The sequence below is a fragment of the Cardiocondyla obscurior genome, linkage group LG07, assembly GCF_019399895.1.
Source record: "Cardiocondyla obscurior isolate alpha-2009 linkage group LG07, Cobs3.1, whole genome shotgun sequence".
NCBI classification, from domain to species: domain Eukaryota; kingdom Metazoa; phylum Arthropoda; class Insecta; order Hymenoptera; family Formicidae; genus Cardiocondyla; species Cardiocondyla obscurior.
In genome coordinates this window covers 6,013,545-6,031,662 of record NC_091870.1, presented here as the reverse complement: position 1 = coordinate 6,031,662, position 18,118 = coordinate 6,013,545, and the positions used below count along the sequence as shown (strand labels likewise).

The window sequence follows — 18,118 nt, the reverse complement described above, 5'->3', positions numbered from 1 at the left end:
CGGCTCGATCGACTTTTCCGTATACGGTCGATTATCGGTGACGGTCGCGTGAAAAAGTACACGTTACAACGCCGTCAGTCACGTTCGGCCTACAACGCGGGGCTATATTATTTAATTTCTATAATTATTCAATCGCGCGGCAAAGCTGCAGATTATTAGACGAAACTGGCGCGGTTTTGAATTCCACCAAGTACGTGCCGGCATATGCATAAACCAAACACAGGCAACGCGAAGCGCCCGTAATTAAACGCCCACGTTCATGAATTCGTGCACTTAGAGCCCGCGCCATTAAATCGCGTCAATAATTTACTTCCCGCGTGATCACGCACGCAGCGCGCGGCGCGATGGAAATGGTTATATTCCCCGAGATAAAATTACGGCGAGTGAAATAACGTCGGGAAAAGAAGCGCTTATCTCACGCTTATCGTAATAAATAATAAAACTAAATTGAGTATTGGCAAAGTCGAGAAGTGGCGTTGGCGGCGCGTGAAATAAAATGCCGATCCAATAATAGCTGCGAAAGCATCGGATCCTCTCGATGCTCCGGAGCGAGGCGTTCGTGCGAGATAATCCCGTCGCCGAAAAGTCTCTCCTTTTTCTCCCCCGTCTGCGTGCCGGAGAGCTCGAGCTAAGTTTCGCTCGTCTTGTACGCAACGCAGGTACGTCGCGGTTCCGCGAGGGCATGGTTAAGATCGTGCGTAGGAAGACGAACCGGAGCCACGCACTCTGACCACCGGGGCGAGGACACAGGGGAAGAGAGAAAGACGGGGACGAAGCCTGGAGAAATGCACGCGCCTATACGCCCCGGCGACGCACTTATTATGCAGATTATTCGCGGGTGTAAGAGCCGGCTTGCGATGCCGAGTTTCACCCGGCGGTGAAGCAAGCTAACGGACGAGTCCCCTCCGATCCCGCGAAAAATATCCGGCGATTTTCGTATCCGCGAGCCGCGGCGATTCCTTCGCTTTCCCCGCGCCTACCTGATAACGCCATTCCCGCCGAACGCGAAAACGCTGTTAAAACGACACCGCGTTACACGCCCCGCGGCGCGCGAGAGTTAAAAGGCACCCGGGCGAAAACGCAATCGACGGGATCGAGAGCGATTTCTGACGCGCGAAATGCTTTTGGAGTTTTTCTCGCTAAATCGGCCGTTAAAAAAAGAAATTAAATAAATTTTTTAATACGGGAAGACTAATACGGTACATGTCGCTGTGCGCTATCACGATTAGAAAAATTGTAGTACACGCCGATTTATCCTCTGGAAAAGGCTCCGTGACACAACGCGATTAAGATTCTCGAGGCATCCTTGCGGAAACAAAGAGGCGCGAAGGCGGATTTAAGCCTGCGTGACTCCGTGCCGCGACACGAATAAGACTTCCTTCTTTGTCAAATAACGACGCAAATGTTAATAAAAAAAAAATAAAAATTATTCCAAGCGTCAACGTGTTACTAAAATTAACCCCACTCGCAATTAATGTATATACAAAATTCTATAACAAACGTAACTATTAATTAAAAAATATTAAAATACGCAGACTCAAGGAAACGCTGAATGTTTTCGGGACATGAAGCTAACGAGCGATTGATATCTAATCGACGTTATACCGCAATGTATCCAGTTAGATTCTCGGCAATTGTATTTAATATTCGACATTGACTCGACATTAATATTCGGAATTTTTTTTTTAACACCGCGTCAAACCGCGTAGGGGTGAGATATGTACGTAAACAAAGCTCGCGGTCGGCCGGCGTACGTGATTCGTGCTACTTTGACGTCAATACATACTTTAAAAACCTCCGGCAGTCGAGCCACGCAGGACGTACGCAGGTAGCGGAGCCGCCGATACGTGCCGAATAGTTACATATTTGATGACGAATATAACCCAACGTGACAACGACCCGATGAATGAAACGAACGCTCCGCGTCTCTTTTAAATAGAAAACAGTGCGAACTCCCCGGGACGAAGGTGTGAGATACGTATCCAATTTGCGTTAGGCGTGAATTCGCGATTTTACACAAGCCCGCGAAGACCACGGCTGAATGACTCACGCCGAATTTCAAGATTGTCTACGTCCGAAAAAGGAAATCGACGAGACTCGGCCGCTTCCCTGTAACTGCACGATCCCACCTGACGTTAAAGGAAACGTTCGGTACGACCGTCACGTGAAACAGGAAGAAAAAAAAAAGAAACAGAACGACCTCGGCCTAGCATTTTTGCAGAAATGGAAAGAATTCCGAGCAGAAAATGATCAAAAGCGACCCGATGGAAAAGTTAAACAAAGAACGGTGCAACGGAGACACCATTGTTTACATCATTTTGCTACCGTGTTCTTATCATTTTCCAGAATATGATCGCGCGCACGCACGCCGGTAATTATAAGGCTACCTCGAGGGGAAGAATGCGAAGGAATCGAGATAATAATGTGTGCTTTCCATTGTCCTGCATAAAGGTACTCGTATAAAACTTTACCGTTACAGAAAAGATCCGCGCGGGCAAGGATGCGAGCATACGGCTGTTAAATTATTTAGCGATAGTCTTGAAAAAGGGGAAAGGGGGGAGGGGAGGGGGGAAAAAAAAAGTTAATTGCCCGGAGATAAAGAGCATACGCCGTTTTCATAACGACGGGGCGTGTGGGGCGCGCGATAATGCACGACGGCGGTTTTTTTTTTTTTCTCTCTTTTCTTTTCTTTTTCTTTTTTGCAGCGGCGAAAGGAGCGTGTCTTTCAAAGCGTACGATTTTATCTGGGAGAAGACCGGGCGTTTCTAAAACCATGAAAAGTAACCGCTTAGCTTCTTCGGTCACGCTCTAATTAATCGTTTACTACGGCCACGCTTTATTCTTCCGAATTGCGAGCCGTCTAATACTTATCGCTCGGTCGCGGCGAAGGTGCGGATTAACGTTTGGCGCTAGGCTGCGGCGCGCGAAAGCCTGAAAGAAGTGATCGCACGGCCGAGCGACGGCTGTTATCGCTTTTTAAATGGCCCATTTGGGCGCACCTATGACGAACGAGCGTTTCTAGGCGCCGGATGTAAGAGAGCGCCTCTCTGGGAAACAGATACTCGATGAAACGTTGGAATCGACACTCGAGCGCGGTTGAGACCATCCGCGCGTCGATTTATCGATGATCAAGCATAGAGAAAGCGACAATTATCTCATTCTCGTTAATCGCCTACGTCGATCACTGCGTGACTTAATTGGCGTCACGGGCAGAGCCGCGTATAATACGTTTGATCTTGTAACGCGAAAGCCCGATATCGAGCTCGGTGGGCGAGTTTCGCGTGGACGTCTCCTCGCGAGATGTATTTATGTACGTCGGGCCCCGCGGACGTGCGTTCAACTCACCTAACCGGTACATTCCCGACCGGCGATTCCGCCAGACAGGCTCGGTAAACGCATTTATGAGTTTGCACGTTCCCATAGTAACGCGAAAACGTCGCAAAGAGAGGCTCGGCTTCGAGCCGGCGCGCATTCGCCGTCGGACTTGGGTAATTGGTTCGAAACAATCGTTGACTTCTGACCGGCTGTACGACGAGAGTATACATCGCTCGCTAACTCACGTTTCAAACCCGCTAGCGTGCCGATAGCCTTTCGCGTGAGCGACTGGGAAATTGGCAGTGGGAGCCTAAACTCGATTCATAAATCACGATGGGATGAAAATTCGAGGGAGAAGTCATGCCGCGATTTCGCGTGAAATTTTTATTTTTTACTTTTCATGTTCAAAACGCCATTGAAATGAATTGAAATTTTGTTAAAATACACGCGCGCGGATTTATCGAAGGATTTAACGAGGCTGAGTAACTTCGCAGAAGAATCAGTGGAGCGCGCTAATGAAATCGCACGACACTGTCTTTATGGGATTAGATCCTTGCGGCGAAACGCGCGGAAACACGGAAACCTCGACGGTATCCGAAACAACACGTCGGCCTCGAAATCTCCCATTGTCGGAGAGCGCTGCGTCTAACAAATCTCCCCGCGTCTAGTCCCGTACATATATGACGGACGAGAATCGTAAGCCGCGAATCGAATGCGCGCTTAAAAGGCTATTCAAGCGCGATGAGTCGCTGGGCGAACGATAGAATAGAACGCACAATTCGCAATTCTCTATCGACCACATCGCTTCTAGCGCTTTGCGGTTCTTTTTCCGTTACTCGGTTGCAACGAGAGCTCGGCAAAAACTAACGAGGACTCGACATGAGAACGGGGCCCGGGGTCTGACGCAATAATAAGCCCGGGATAAATGACATTTTTTTTTATTCTTCTTCTTTTACGGGCACTATTCTTCCTTCGTGGTAAATCGCGCGGTGGTTCAAAGCGACCGAAAAGCGTGCCATTGATCATTGAACTGGCGTCGGTGAAAATTGAAAACTCCGACTGTACAGCGCCGACGACTCTTGCGAAGTGAAATCCGATTGGGATCGAGAGGAAGGAAAAAGGAAGAAAAAAGAAGAAAAAAAAAAAAAAGAGAAAGAAAAAAAAATTTGAAAAATACCCAGGGAAAGTTTCTGGAAGAAGGACAGGTGAGATTACAGCGCGATGGAGAACCGGTTGTCCGCCTACTGTCAGGCTGGCTATCAGAGCGATTCACTTTTTCACGTTCCACACGGTTCGCCTATCTTCACCCTCGAAAGAGCAAAGGTACTCAAGTTCGGAAGTCCGCGAATAGGGAAAGTTTTGCGGAAATGAAAAATCCCTCGGGCGTAAAATCGCGCATTACCAGGTGGGTTGATTGCGAAAAACGCGGCTTGCGCGGAATAAATAAGCTTGCAAACCTCGTAAAGTTATTTATACGCTGCCTCGTGCACGTGTGCGCCAAACGTTTCGTTATCTTAAGAATTTGCGTAATGAGAACCTCTTAAGTAATTTTCCTAAGTAATTATGCACGTTTAAATTCTCCGATAGGCAATCGTAAAGCGTGCAGCGCACGGGCGACAGATTATTGAACGTCGAGTCCCCGAATGACACGCTCCCGTTAAAATAACGACACTTGGACCGCTCGCGAAGGCCGATGTTTCCGTTTTGTGACAAACGTGACATCTGGACGCGTGTTCATTCAAGAAATTATCTGTTCCCGTGGCAGATGATGAATGCAAAATACACCGGATATTTCTCGCGAAGTACGATCGAACGTGCTTATACAGACGTTGAAAAATTGCGAGATCGTTAGATACGTCGTCATCGTGTGCTTCGTCTAGCACACTCGAGAGAAAGGAGGGTCTGTATTTGATAATAATTATCCAGCTTTAGTTAATGTTTCTCACAACCAACAAAAAAAAAAAAAAAAAAAAAAAAAATTGTCTCGGTAACTTCAACTATTTCGTTCGATACAATCTCAAAATAATTCACGGAGTGACAAAAGATGATTTATAGTACCGAACAGTCGCGTTGTAATACGAAGACCTTTTTCATGGACTATCGACCTAAATTGTCGACTCGGTGACGAAGGAAAAACGTGAGTCAGCAAGGAGGATCACGTGTGCTCGGATTCGTCATTACAACTACCTACTTTTTTTTTTCTTTTTTTCTACGGGGACTTTGCACGAAGGAACGGCAGCCATTGGCGGCTTTACCTAAGAAATAATCAATAAGTACAAAGGCATTGTAGGTGCATGCAGGTATACCGACCCTAATATCACCATTAGCCTTTTTGCGGGATGGTTGCCATGGAATTATTATTGAAACCACGTGTATGCACGATGGTCCCAGCGAATACTTACTCGGTACACATAACACGTTTTAATCGCCGGCGAAGCGATATAAACGTTATTATTATAAATAATATAAATATATATAACTCGCAGCGGCAAAATAAAGTTCACGACCGTTGAACGCGCCGACGTGGAGGGTAAGTAACACTTTTCGGGAAACAAAGGATCGTCTCTCCGCGAAAGAAAGTGGCTGAACTGGACCGTATAACGAGATGAGAGATTTGCGCTGCGAACAACGATCAAAAATGCACTGAAAGAGACGTGAGAAGTGGAAGTAAAATAAAAGTTCCTTTCCGTTCGGATAGAATCTGCCCACGCACGCAGACAACGAGCAACTATTTTGGGTCACTGCGAGTCTATTTGTTTCCCGTATACCTTTTCTCTTTCGTCAGTTTACCTGAAAGCTAGCTATTCCAAATTCGAAATATTTCGATAAAATAGATTTCTGCATCGACAGCCATGAATAACAAAAATATTTTCCCTTTTTTAAAAATTTTTTTTTTCCCCACCCACCAATAGCAAGAATATTTATCTCCTTTTTTATAATTAAAAAGTAAATTAATTTTTATTAAGCGCGAATTAATAATCATCAGCTGATGAGTTGACTTCGTCTTAATTTTCTTTTTTCTCTTTTATAAATTGAGCAAGGTTGAAAAAGAATCCGGATAAAAGTTCAACGTTTTGAAGGATGCGTCTTGACATAAAACAAATACACAAATCAAGATTAGCGAGCTGGATTATAAAGGTGAGTCACGTTTGAATTTATAATCTTATCTGCATATGCACTAAAGGCGAGGTGCCGCCGTTTGCGTTGACACGACACACGACCTCTCGCGCCAAGATCAATAGAACTACCAAGAAGAAACGACGGTAAAAGCAAGTATGCACTAAGAATTAAGTGCAACGACCGAACGTGACGTCTATCTCGCCGGCGTAACCTGGGGTTCGTTCTCAGGGAACGCCGAGAGGACGCCTGATGAATTATTCCACTCTAAATAAAGTCTATTCAGATTCGAGATTCATTTCGGTAGGCCGTTCGAGAGATTATTATTTTGTCCCCGTCGAGGCACGAGAGAGAGAAAATAAAAAATAAGCCCCGCGACTCGAGAGACTTTCAAGGGACGTTCAAACGCGAGGAGGAGAACAAAGTCACGGCGCTCGTTTCTCTCACTTTGAAGTGAACTCATCCCGACGATTATAGAACACCAATGCGATATCCTCACGGCTGCGATGTCGGTATACCGTTAACGGTAACTTACGCGAGACGGCACACCGTTGTCGACCCGGTACTCCCGCAGCAACCGACTAACCCAAATACAACGAGCCATTGTCGAGGAAAAATCCGTGCGATTATGAATGAACGCGACGCTAGCACGTGTAATTGTATCGCGATGCAGATTTCTCATTAATGGTCTTCCCGTATCGCGCGACGATCTCGAATTCTCGCGAGCGAGCACACCCCGCCGGTCTCTCACTCCTTTCTTTGTCTCTGACGCAACGGAGAAAATATCGAGCATTTCTGAAATTTTCCGACGTGAAACGTTTTTCAGAGAAACGGCAGAGTACCTTCAAACATGTCAAGTATTCGACGGCGATTCGCTCGAAAAGCCGAGTTTTTATTTTATCGAAAGCGAACGGTATTCGATTTGCAGCACAAAAAAAAACAAAAAAAAATAGTTTCGACGCATCGCGGATATTTGCCTCAGAGTTACAAAAATGCGAATAAATTGGAACCCGTTGTTTCTCGCATTATTTCAACCGGGTTTTCGTAGAATCGTGCCCTCGAGAAATTTCTCGCGTCAAATAAGAATCAACGTGGATATCACCAACGTGCATTTCTCGACCGTTCCGTCACGCCACGATCGGACTTATTACTTCCCCCTATCCTCCCCCCCTTCCTCCGAGAATATAAGACGAATTAAATTGCAGAAACGTGACGGGCGCGGGGAATAATCGAGGCACGTTTTTAATTGCATCGAAATTGTTAATGAGATGGGGGCAATTCACGATCGGCGATTATCGTCCGAAGGGAACGGCCGATTTTCTTGGGGGCCTTCCGCTCTCGGGCGAGGAGAGCTCGATACCGAGGATAATCGCGGCTTCCATGAACGCAGAAACGGCCCGGCACGGTTCATTGGCAGGAGAAGCCGTTTTATGGACTTCACGGGAACTCGAACCGATCGAAATCACCGCCGTTCATTGCGCCCGTCCGCCTCAGGTGAGGAGTCACGCGCTTCGCAGATGGTCATCGATCCTGTTAATCCTGTTTGATACGTGAACGCAGTTCTCGCACGTGCCCTATCTTGCTAAATCATCGATTTCGACAGGTCCATAATAAAAAAAAAATATTAAAAAAAACTCCCGTTTTAAACCGCCTTACACTAACAAAAAAAAAATTTGTTAAACTAAACCTTTCAACTAAACTCAGATTTAATTTTTCTTTTTCTTCAGCTTACGTTAAACTTGATATCCTGCTAGCGCGCTTTCTTCTTTAATTCTCTTTGCTTACGAACGCTTCCGAGTAAATATCTCGCATTCGCTTCCTGATTATTAACAAACGGGCCCGATAATAAACGAATACACACAGCGCAGAGAACAATGAAACTTATGAAGCTCGTTTTACATTGTCATGCTATAAGCGCGGAAAAACTTAAGCGAAGTCGTTAGAGCTTACTTCCGTCGCCGTCGACAAATTTTGTTTGCAGCTCGCTCGGGAGAGCGCAAATTGCGCAACAGGTTACACGGTTCATCGACGGCGAAACAATCTGAACGTTCGAGATCGTCGAACCCTCTGAAGTGTCTCGATGAAGTTCTTCGGCTCCCGCAAGACTCTCGCTATAACGAATTGAATCCGGATTGATCGATTAGCCGATTCGTATTGTCGCTGGCACATTATCCGCGTTTGATCGCCTCGAGTTTGGCTCGGGCGCAAGATGCGATTCAAGGAGAATCGTTTCTTCACCGAGAGCGCATTGTGCTCGCGCTTGAAACAATGAATTTACATCACGCGAACGTCGAGCCTGCTCGCGAGCACGAGAGTATCTCGTCATTATCATCGTCGGAGAACAGTTCCATCCAACGGAGATACTTCCATATAAAGCGAGATATGACATTAACCGAAAGCACTCTGGAGATTAATGGCGCTACATCTCTCGTGATTATTTGCTATTTCATCTCGGCACGATAAATTACGTATCGCACGTAGACTAAGTTTGATATCTCGCGATTCAAGTCGCTGGCTGAGTGTCGGTTATGAATAAATGAAAGATACTTATCGGTTTAGTATTCGAACGTGAATAGGATTCGTTAAACTCGCCGCTTAAAGAGAAAAGAAAAAAAAAAAAGAAAAGAAAAGGAATAAAAAAAAAAAAAAGAAAAGAAGCGCCAAGCGTAATTTATAGTCACCCTCGGGCAACTGATAAATTTATTATCAAATTGCACGCCGAGTTACCGGTATGACTTAATTTCCGGAGCAATTAAAATGTTCACCGTTAATAATGTTTTAACAAAGAATTTATTGATTATCATATGCGTTTGAAAATCTCTGCATAAAAAAAAAAAGAGATGGAAAAAAAGGGAAAAAAGAGAAAAAGAGAGAGAGACAAAAAAAAATCAGAAACAAATAGACGTTCCGATATCTTCCAGATAAACAAATTCTCCATTCGAGATGCGACACACAACCGACCGACGTGTGTCAAAGACCGTTAGATGAAAAGCTGAATAAAACGAGCGACATAAAGTTTCGAATCACTCCGTGTCTCTTGTATAAATTTTCGCACGTGCTTTCGATATTTATAAGTGCGCGCGCGCATGTGTGTGTGTGTTTTTTTTTTATTATTTATTAACAAATTAAATTTCTATTAGGATTTTTCTGTGCAGCTCGCGTCGACTTCTCGTTTCATTTCTCTTCATCGATTTTACGTTTCGTTGTGCGGCAGATCGACCTGCTCTCGCGTGCGGGGGAAGGTTGAAACTTTTATAACGTTCAACGTACAAACAAACAGCGAGACGTGTACCGTCCTTCGCGAGTCGTCGATACGTCCAGTTTCTGACGTTCGTTGCCAATCAATTGCGTACAAAAAGCGTGCTAGGATTACTAATTCCCCGAGACGAAGTCGATTGGAAGCCGTGCCTGGCGCGATCGGAGAAACCCTCGTTACGTGAGAAAACAATTTTCTTTGATTTCTTAACCCGGGACGACATCGCGAAGCGTTGTTAAACCGATTGCGTAAACGGGAATGCCGAAACCCGAGCATCGTCGAGCTTGGACGGGCATCGATAAGAGTAACAACCGAGGTCTTTAACGTTTTTCTCGTGTCCGACGGGAGGATAACGCGACGAGAGATCCGGCCTGTTGAGAAAGAAGACAAAAGAACGACCTCTTGAGAAACTCAGCGGACCATAAAGGTCGAATGTTTTTTTTCTTCCGCGCTTCAAAAAAGATCTTCGAGCCCCGTCGGCTATATATTTTTTATTCGGTCGCGTAAACCATAGCCGACAACTCCGCCGTCGCCGTCCTTGTTCGTTTTCTCCGGATGTTGCACATCCAACGTGACAAAGAATATTCGAATCACGAAGACGCCTTATCCCGTCTTACGCCAGGTTTCCCGTTCGCATCGATATCTATCTAACGAACGACCGCAATTCTTCACGCCGCGAATTAAGAGCCTAACGAAAATGATTTTCTCTCGTTCCCATTCAAAGACGTTATGAAATTGCGTGCTTACCTCCTCGAAGCGACGCGCTGCGGGCTCGTCACCGTGCTGGAGGGCGTGCTGCTGGAACCGCCGCCGAAGGAGCTGGAGCAGGTCGTGTTCCCGGACGCAGTCGTGTCGCTGGCCGTGGTCGTGGATCCCAGGCTGCCTTGCCTCGAGGACACTTCGCGGTTACGCGCACCCCGCGACCTTCCGGTGACCTGCCGGCCGGCGCGACGCGGCGTCGTCGCGCCGGCGGCCGCGTTCCTCGCGGGCGCGCTCGACGGTCGCAGCAGCGTGCCGGAAGTGCCGCTGCCGTTGGTTTGCGCGGCGAGGATCTCCGGCGCGATCAGCGCGATGTCCGGGAGCGAATTCGGCGCCGACACCACCGCGGCGCGTCGATTCGCCGATTCGCCGTTGGCGGGACGTTGCGTACCGTCGGGCAGCCGCAAATGACGCAGCCGTCGCATGGACGCGCGCATCCACGAATTCGCGGCGACGACGACGGACCCGGCCGCGGACGCGCCGGTTATCGTTGCCCCGGCGTCGCGATTATCACGATCGGCCACCTCGTTCGTGGCGTTGCAGCACCGCGCGGCCTCGTCGTCGTCATCCTCGCCGTCGTTCCCGTTTTCGCTGCCGCCGCGTGCCCGCCGGTGCCGTCCGCCGCCGCTCCGACGATTGTTGTTGCTGCCAGTTTGACGATCGAGAAGGAGCGCGCCGCCGGAAGAGGACCACCGCGAACCGCCACCCGCTAGGGACTTTGCCGCCGCTGTGACGGACATCGCGACACTGCGGCCCGCCGCCGTCTCGCGAGGCTCGCAGGCGCGCCTGCGTCCCGCGCTGCCGCTTTTGGAGGGGATACCGCGTTCCCTCCATTCTTGTTCTCCGGCAACCGCGAGCGATTCCGCGGCCCGCAGGTAATCGACTTCCTCGACCCAAGACCAATCCACCTCGGAGCCTTCCGAACAGACATCCTCGGCCGCACCGGTCGCCGATTCCGCTTCCGGTGGCTGTCTGAAAAGCACACAAATACGGGCTTTATCATTTTCGGTTGAGTTGACTTAAGCGGGTTCGCTATCGCCGTTTCGTCCTCGGACGAATTGACCTAAATGTTGGCGAAATACTTTTCTTCTTTATGCGCCGATACTTAGAAAATAAATAGCGACAGAGTTAAAAGAATAATCGCAGTAATTGATGAGTACCTATGTGTTATAATACCGGCGGGAAGTATAAATTAATTAGGTTTGGAATTGTAGAAACTTTATCGTTAAATATCAATGTAATAAATTCAATATGTACCATATACATGTATATAGTATTTGAACGAACTTGTATTTTTCACGTAGAAGCAACAGGTATCCCTATCCTCGCCCCTTTCCCTGAACTTGAAAAATGCCCATCAAAGAGAAGCGCGGAGGTTAACGGACTCCTCTCCGCCCTCCTCGGATTTTGTCTTTCTTCTTTGCCGCGGAACGAGATGGAAAGTCGCGATATAACTTGGAACGCAGGAGGGCAGCGTACGAGAAGAAGATATCACCTCCGAAAGCCGCCGGAGCGGAAGCTCCTCGTTGGCAGCGGGCACGTGCCGCTTCGCGGAGTCGAAAACCGTCACGGAAGGATGAACGAAGGAAAGAAAAGTGTCGCCTCGACCAAGTCGAGGCTTTTGCCACGGCTATGTGAACACGACCCCCGTCCGTGTAACGCGCCCACCGCGCGACTTCCGGTGTAAACGCGGGCGAATACCTGACGCGCCCAGGATGCGACTCCTCGACGATCCCCGTGGGCCTTCCCGGCAGCGCACCCCACATCCGTCTCGACCACCGGAACGGCAAGAAGGATAACAGGATACCGGCACGTACCCCGCACGCGTGTGGGAGCGCGGAGCCCCAAGTCGTATCCGCCCGCGTCTAGCTCTACGTCGGCGAGGAACGTTCGCGCGATTACGAATTGTGGGATAATCGCAGGAATGCGGGTGGAAGCTCGGTAATTTCTCGCCCGCGAAGAGCACACCGGGCTGTTTCTGTTTCTCGCAGGTGTGCGTTGAAGAGAGGAGGAGAAAGAGGTGGAGGCTGGTGGTTAAAGTGATTACGGCGGATGATTCGAGGTCCGCCGAAAGAGGAAAATGGTGAGAAAGTATCACTGCCGTGTACGTTTCGTGGATATTACACTTGCGGATCTTTTGTGAAATAAATTTTTTTTAATTTTTTTCTTTCTTTTTTTTTTTGAGGGGAAAAAAAATTGAGGAAAAATAAATAGTCACGAATAGACCCGTGTTTGTTTCTTTGGTAGGTATAGAATTCGTTCTCTCTGTTGAAGTAGAAACGTTCGGCCGTTCACCGTAATCGTCATGTTTGCTCTGTACCTTTCTTTCTCCTTTGCTTTATTCTCACGTTTAACCCGGTCGGGTATGACGCTATGCTAAAGGCACGTAGTGATTCAGAATCTTCACGGTAGTAAGATTTTCATGCTTGGATTCAACAGTTTATCTGGCGGTGTTACGCATTCAGTAATTTACCGTAGAACTTTAATAATTTCTAATATCCCAGAATTCTCCGGAACTGCCGAAGAGAGAATGCGAGTTTAAATTAATATTTACGAGATAAGGGTTGAAATGCGGACTTGTGACTTCATATTTTAACGTCTCTAAAAAAATTCTATAAGCAATTTGCGAAAGAGTTGAATTAAACCGTGCGACTTTTTTTTATTTTATTAACCTCGCGCGTTCGTTTGAAATATTTTCGATCGAGAATCAAACTTTTTTTTCTTTTTTCCTATTTGAAAAACACCTCGCATCACAAAAGTGCAGCGAGGCATTCAGGGATTTCGTCACAAGGCAGTGCACATAACTGCGACGCGGCTTTCCGGATGCGTAATGTCCGACCGACATGGCACGGCTCTCACCTTATTGTACGCGAGTCGCGCGTGGGAAGTGTTTCGTCGATACAACAACTGAAATTTGTTGTTAAAATCCCGACGGGAAAGCGAGAGAGGTGGAGCCCGTTGCGTTCGTGCGCCCGATGACCCGATTGCTTTCGCAGTGCCCGTGGCGAAATCATCGCGTATCAATTCGCGGGCCGACTTTCTAAAACGCGGTCGTGCCCTTTCCCAGCTAGGTGTCTATCGATAACGATATCACCTGCGCCCAACTCTCCGACGGCCTGGAAACATTTTCCGACGGGCACTTGCGTTATTTTTATTTTTCGCAAAACAATCGCCGCCGGTATATAGCTTCGTATCGGAAAGCCGATTTCAAAATCTATCGAACGGGCAAATTAAATATCGACGTCAAAATACGAGATATGGAATATTAACTTTAAAAGTTAAACTGAATTAATTTATAATATACTATCCTATAGAACAACTAGAGCTAGACCTAAACCGATATAAAAGTCCCTCGCATTGTAAGATACGTTGTTCGTCATTTCGGTGACAGAACCCACGTTTCACTTCATCAAATTGGTATAATCTGTTCGATTTAAATCTTCCAAGTTTTGTTTATTATTCGCGGTAACACGTAAGAATGAGCGGCGTACGTGCCGCGTGCGAGCTAGTTTCCCCACTACCCCCACTCACGGTTTGTCCTTCTCCAGCGGTCGAACAAAACGTACTGTACGCAGCACGTGCTCCGTACGTATTAAAGATCTATGTACGTACAATCGACGGGCGAGGGGCACATAATCTGACGTAAATTCCTTCCTGGATTAATTGTACGTACCGGCGACAACGTAATGTTGTAATTACTCGTAGCGCAACACGTTTAATTATCGTTATTTTGCTAATCAAATTTAACTTTTGTTTCAGATAAAAATTCAGAGGAAGACCTTCGTCGAAGGAGCCTGACATTCTCGTTAAAGTGACCAGTGCTGAGAGGAGGAGGAGGCCTAGGAAAGGCATTCTGCATCGGCGGAGCAACTTTTAGGTAAAGCATGAATTTTTTAAATAAAATATTAAAAAAAAAACTTTTACCCTTTTTTTTTATTAATTTTATCAACTAATATACTGGCGTGTCTACATTAATATTTTGCATTTTATGTTACAGTCACCGGCAGAATTCTACAACTCCGCTGAAGCTCATGCAGATTGGTGAGTCGCATGATTTTTTTTTTTACATAGTTTGTAATTGAGATCTCTTAAAAAACAACGCGCGCATGGATTATTCGAATATTTTAAAAAATACATGACTGTCCACTGGGCTGAATTTTCGAGTGACTCGCCAAAGAAAAATTAAACGCGGCGTCCTCGCATACCGTCAAATTTATTTCGAAAGCGAGAAGTGATAGAATTGCCAGTGGAAAATTTACTTCGCACGAATATATATTTTCAGCCCGCAGACCTTTCATTCCGTTCCAAGAGAGATCTCGCTCCTCCTCTCCGCGTATTCATATTTCTCATGATATCTCAGTTTTTATCTTGTCTTTGTACTTGTCTACCTTGTCTTACAACTCACATCTCCAACAAAGTATTACATCGTTTCACGCGACGTGAATTAATCCGGAGAGTGACTTTCTAAACGCATACAGTCGTGCCCTTTCTCGACTCGCCCGGTATCAAACCGCGATATCGTAGACTGCGTTATAATTAAGCGAAGGTTCTCTTTGCGCGTATCAGTGCCGCTTATTGTTATTAATTATTTCCTACGCGCGTGAAACAAAGCGGCCGTGTCGCTATTGTTAGAAAAGGCTACGAACACGAAGGTGAATCGCTCCTGGAACGCGGCGTTAATGAGCAAACGGAAGGGTTACACGGAATTACGGTACGTTACGGGGTGGCGGAGATTACTTCGATTTACGTTCGCCCGAAAAAAAAAAAAAAAAAATCCCGACAACGGTAACAAGCTCTTTTTAGTATTTCATTATTAAAATGATGTAAAAATATGATTATTTTTCTCCTCCGTGCCGGCATCGTTTGTCGTTCGTAAAATCATTATCTTGTATAATACGCGTTATTAGAGCAACAGACCAGAATTTTCCGCTTTCACGTGTCATACGTAATGTTTCCATCCTTCCGAAGCGTTTTCCACGCGCATTTGACTCGCCAAGAAGGACGCGATTCGTTGCGTTTGTGCGTGCTTACGTGAAGCTCGTCTTCTGCACGACATTGCAGTAAATTGTCGTAAAGAAAAAAAAAAATTATATTTACATATTAACCCTTACCGGTTTGGCAATGATATATTTAGTTCTTTTTCTGGTGAGAGCGACGCGTTCGCCTTTAGATTACGAATGTTTACGTCGCTGTTTTTGATCTCACGGCCGTTAGAAAGTTTCATTAGTTTTCAGAGAGAGTGAATCTCTCAAAAATTTTAAGCAGCCTATTGACTTTCAAGTATTTTTTTTTTTTTTTACTTAAACGGCAGCTGCTTGCGAGCACACGCGCAGAATTCCAGCGTGAAATTTTTCGTTTAAAGATCGAGAGTGATTTTTAACGAGTGTTCCGAGTTTATCTTGGAATAACAGTTACTCCGAGATCTACCGGTTAAGAACGGCTCTAAACTCTCAAGTTTTGCACTTGCGTTCATGATAGTTTGCACAATGCGTTCGCGGTCGTCAAAGAGTATTTGCATTTTCATTGTCAATATCGTTAACTTCGATCGACAGGGTCCCACGTTCGTTTCTTATCCCGGTAAAGTCGCGCGGACGGCGCTGAGCGAATCTGAATCGAAACAGTTTGCACGCTCGTTAGACTCCGGCCTACGTAAATATTTCCGGCACGAAAGTGTGCCTTCCCTGCCTATGCAATTCGTGTCGACCTATACGCGAGAGATTCTTACGTCGATTTTAGCAATACGAACTTGGTCATTGTGAGAAGCAGCTACAAAGACCCTGGTGAGATTCTAAACTGAATATGAGAAGGGACAAAGATTTCCTTACAGAAACATATCGTAGGCTTCGCGGTGGAAAGTTAGGAAACACGATTTCAATTCGATTGTACATTCTCTAATTGAAATTAATTGATAAGGCTATGTTAATGTTTCAAACTTGTCAATTTTTAAATAAAATTACTTGCAATAAATTTTTTTTTTTTTTTTTTTAAATAATAATTTAACTTTTAATTAAACACAAAATTAAATCTCGTTTTTCTCTCCTATGTCGCATAAAAATATAACCGAAAACTGCGTGAGAAAAAACATGAAAATGTAATAACAAAAGCAATCATACCTCGTGAGAAAGCTGGATGCCCCACGATCGTTGGAACCTGACGGTACGTAGCGATATTCCTTAAGGCTGGTGGATCTATCGATACCAGGAAGTCCATCGGTAAAAGGGTTCGGGTTTGGGCTCGTCCCTTCCGTCCACGATTTACGATGCGGTTCTTGAAAGGAACGCCTCTTGCTTCCGCGCTCGAAGGCGACGTCTTCCTGGCCGCGTCTCTTGAGAACGACTTTTCTGCGAGGCTCCGTATCAGCGGAAATAGATTTATCCTTGGACGTGCCGTCCTCGCGAAACTTGCACGAATTCGGCGGCGATTCGTCCGGCTGGACGTCGTACTCGCTCGGCGTGACGGCGCCTTTCGTTTCTTCCACGTCACTTCCGCCCGCTTCCTCGCTCGAAGTCCTAGACGACGACGCGAAGGAGTAACTGACCCTGTCCTCTTCCCTCCCGATCGGGAGACGCGCGGGGGATATCGTGCGATTCAGGTCGACGTTCTCGTTCCTCGCTACGCGGCCGCAACTTGTTTCCGCTTGGTCCTCGTTATCGTCGTGCTCGGCGAGGAAATCAAAGGCGTCGTTTATTTCCCGCGTCTCGTACGTCTCGTCCTCGTTCCTTGACGCTCTTCCTCCTCTATCGCAGCTCGATATCGTCGCGTGGTCCACCGTATCCAGCTGGACCTCCTCACTTATGTTCGAGCAAGTCTTGCGTATCACCGGCTCTAGGTTCCTGGTGATGTCGCGCACCCGCTTGATCGTGTCCGACGAAACCACGTCGATCCTCTTGCGGATCGGTACCACTTGATCGTGGCCCAAGGTCACCAATATGTCACCGTTGTCGATGCTGTTCAGCACTCGCTCCTGCTGCTTAGTCAGGGACAGCTTCTGCTCCAATTTCGGGGGACACACGTCCAGCAAGTGTTCTTGTTCGTCGGGCGTCGCGTCATTAACGGTGACCCGCGGTACGCACGCATCGTTTCCCAGATCGATCAGATCGCCGTCTTCATTGGAAGCCATTTTGCGACGATTAACACCTGTGACGATAAAGAACGCTTTCGTTAATTAATATTAAACGTGCTACGCACCGCTCAGGGACAAACATTTTTTTTTCCTCGTTTAACTTTACGTTATATATTAAAAACTAATTAAAAGCGATATGTCGTTTTAAAATATATATAGTTCCAAGTCGATATGGGATTCCAAGTTCACGTAAAATAATTATGATTCGCGCGATAAGCCCACCGCTGTCAGTTTAAAGTGACGATTACACCTCGGGGATCATCCGAGATGATCGGATTACTAATTCCGGGCAAAGTGTGCCGGCGGTTTTTCATTGCAACCTTATGAACTCGTCCTAGATTCGCCTGACCCGTTCAAGAAATCTCCGATCGTAAGACCAGGGAAACGCGTGGTTCTCTCCGCGATTGACCGCTGCAAGGGATCACTTCGCTCGCGCACTAATCTCCCTCTCACAGGTTAATCCGTTACGCCATTTCCTCAATCTCTCTTTCTCGTTCCAAATGACTCACCGTGTCGTATATACCGGAGAAGATTGTGCAAAAGTGCGC

The 18,118-nt window shown here is 46.6% G+C and overlaps 1 protein-coding gene across 1 annotated transcript in view; it reads right to left on the bottom strand.

Annotated features, from left to right (window-relative positions):
- The window catches only part of Bdg (sodium-dependent transporter bedraggled), a 38,318-nt gene extending 20,737 nt beyond the window's left edge, over window positions 1-17,581 (bottom strand). The window contains exons 1-2 of the mRNA XM_070658994.1: window positions 16,556-17,581; window positions 10,436-11,417 (exon numbers count right to left, since the gene is read on the bottom strand). Of these exons, the coding sequence (XP_070515095.1) occupies window positions 10,436-11,417; window positions 16,556-17,567 (1,994 nt within the window). The 5' untranslated portion in view covers window positions 17,568-17,581. The remainder of the gene's footprint in view (window positions 1-10,435; window positions 11,418-16,555) is intronic.
- Window positions 17,582-18,118: the final 537 nt, after the last annotated feature.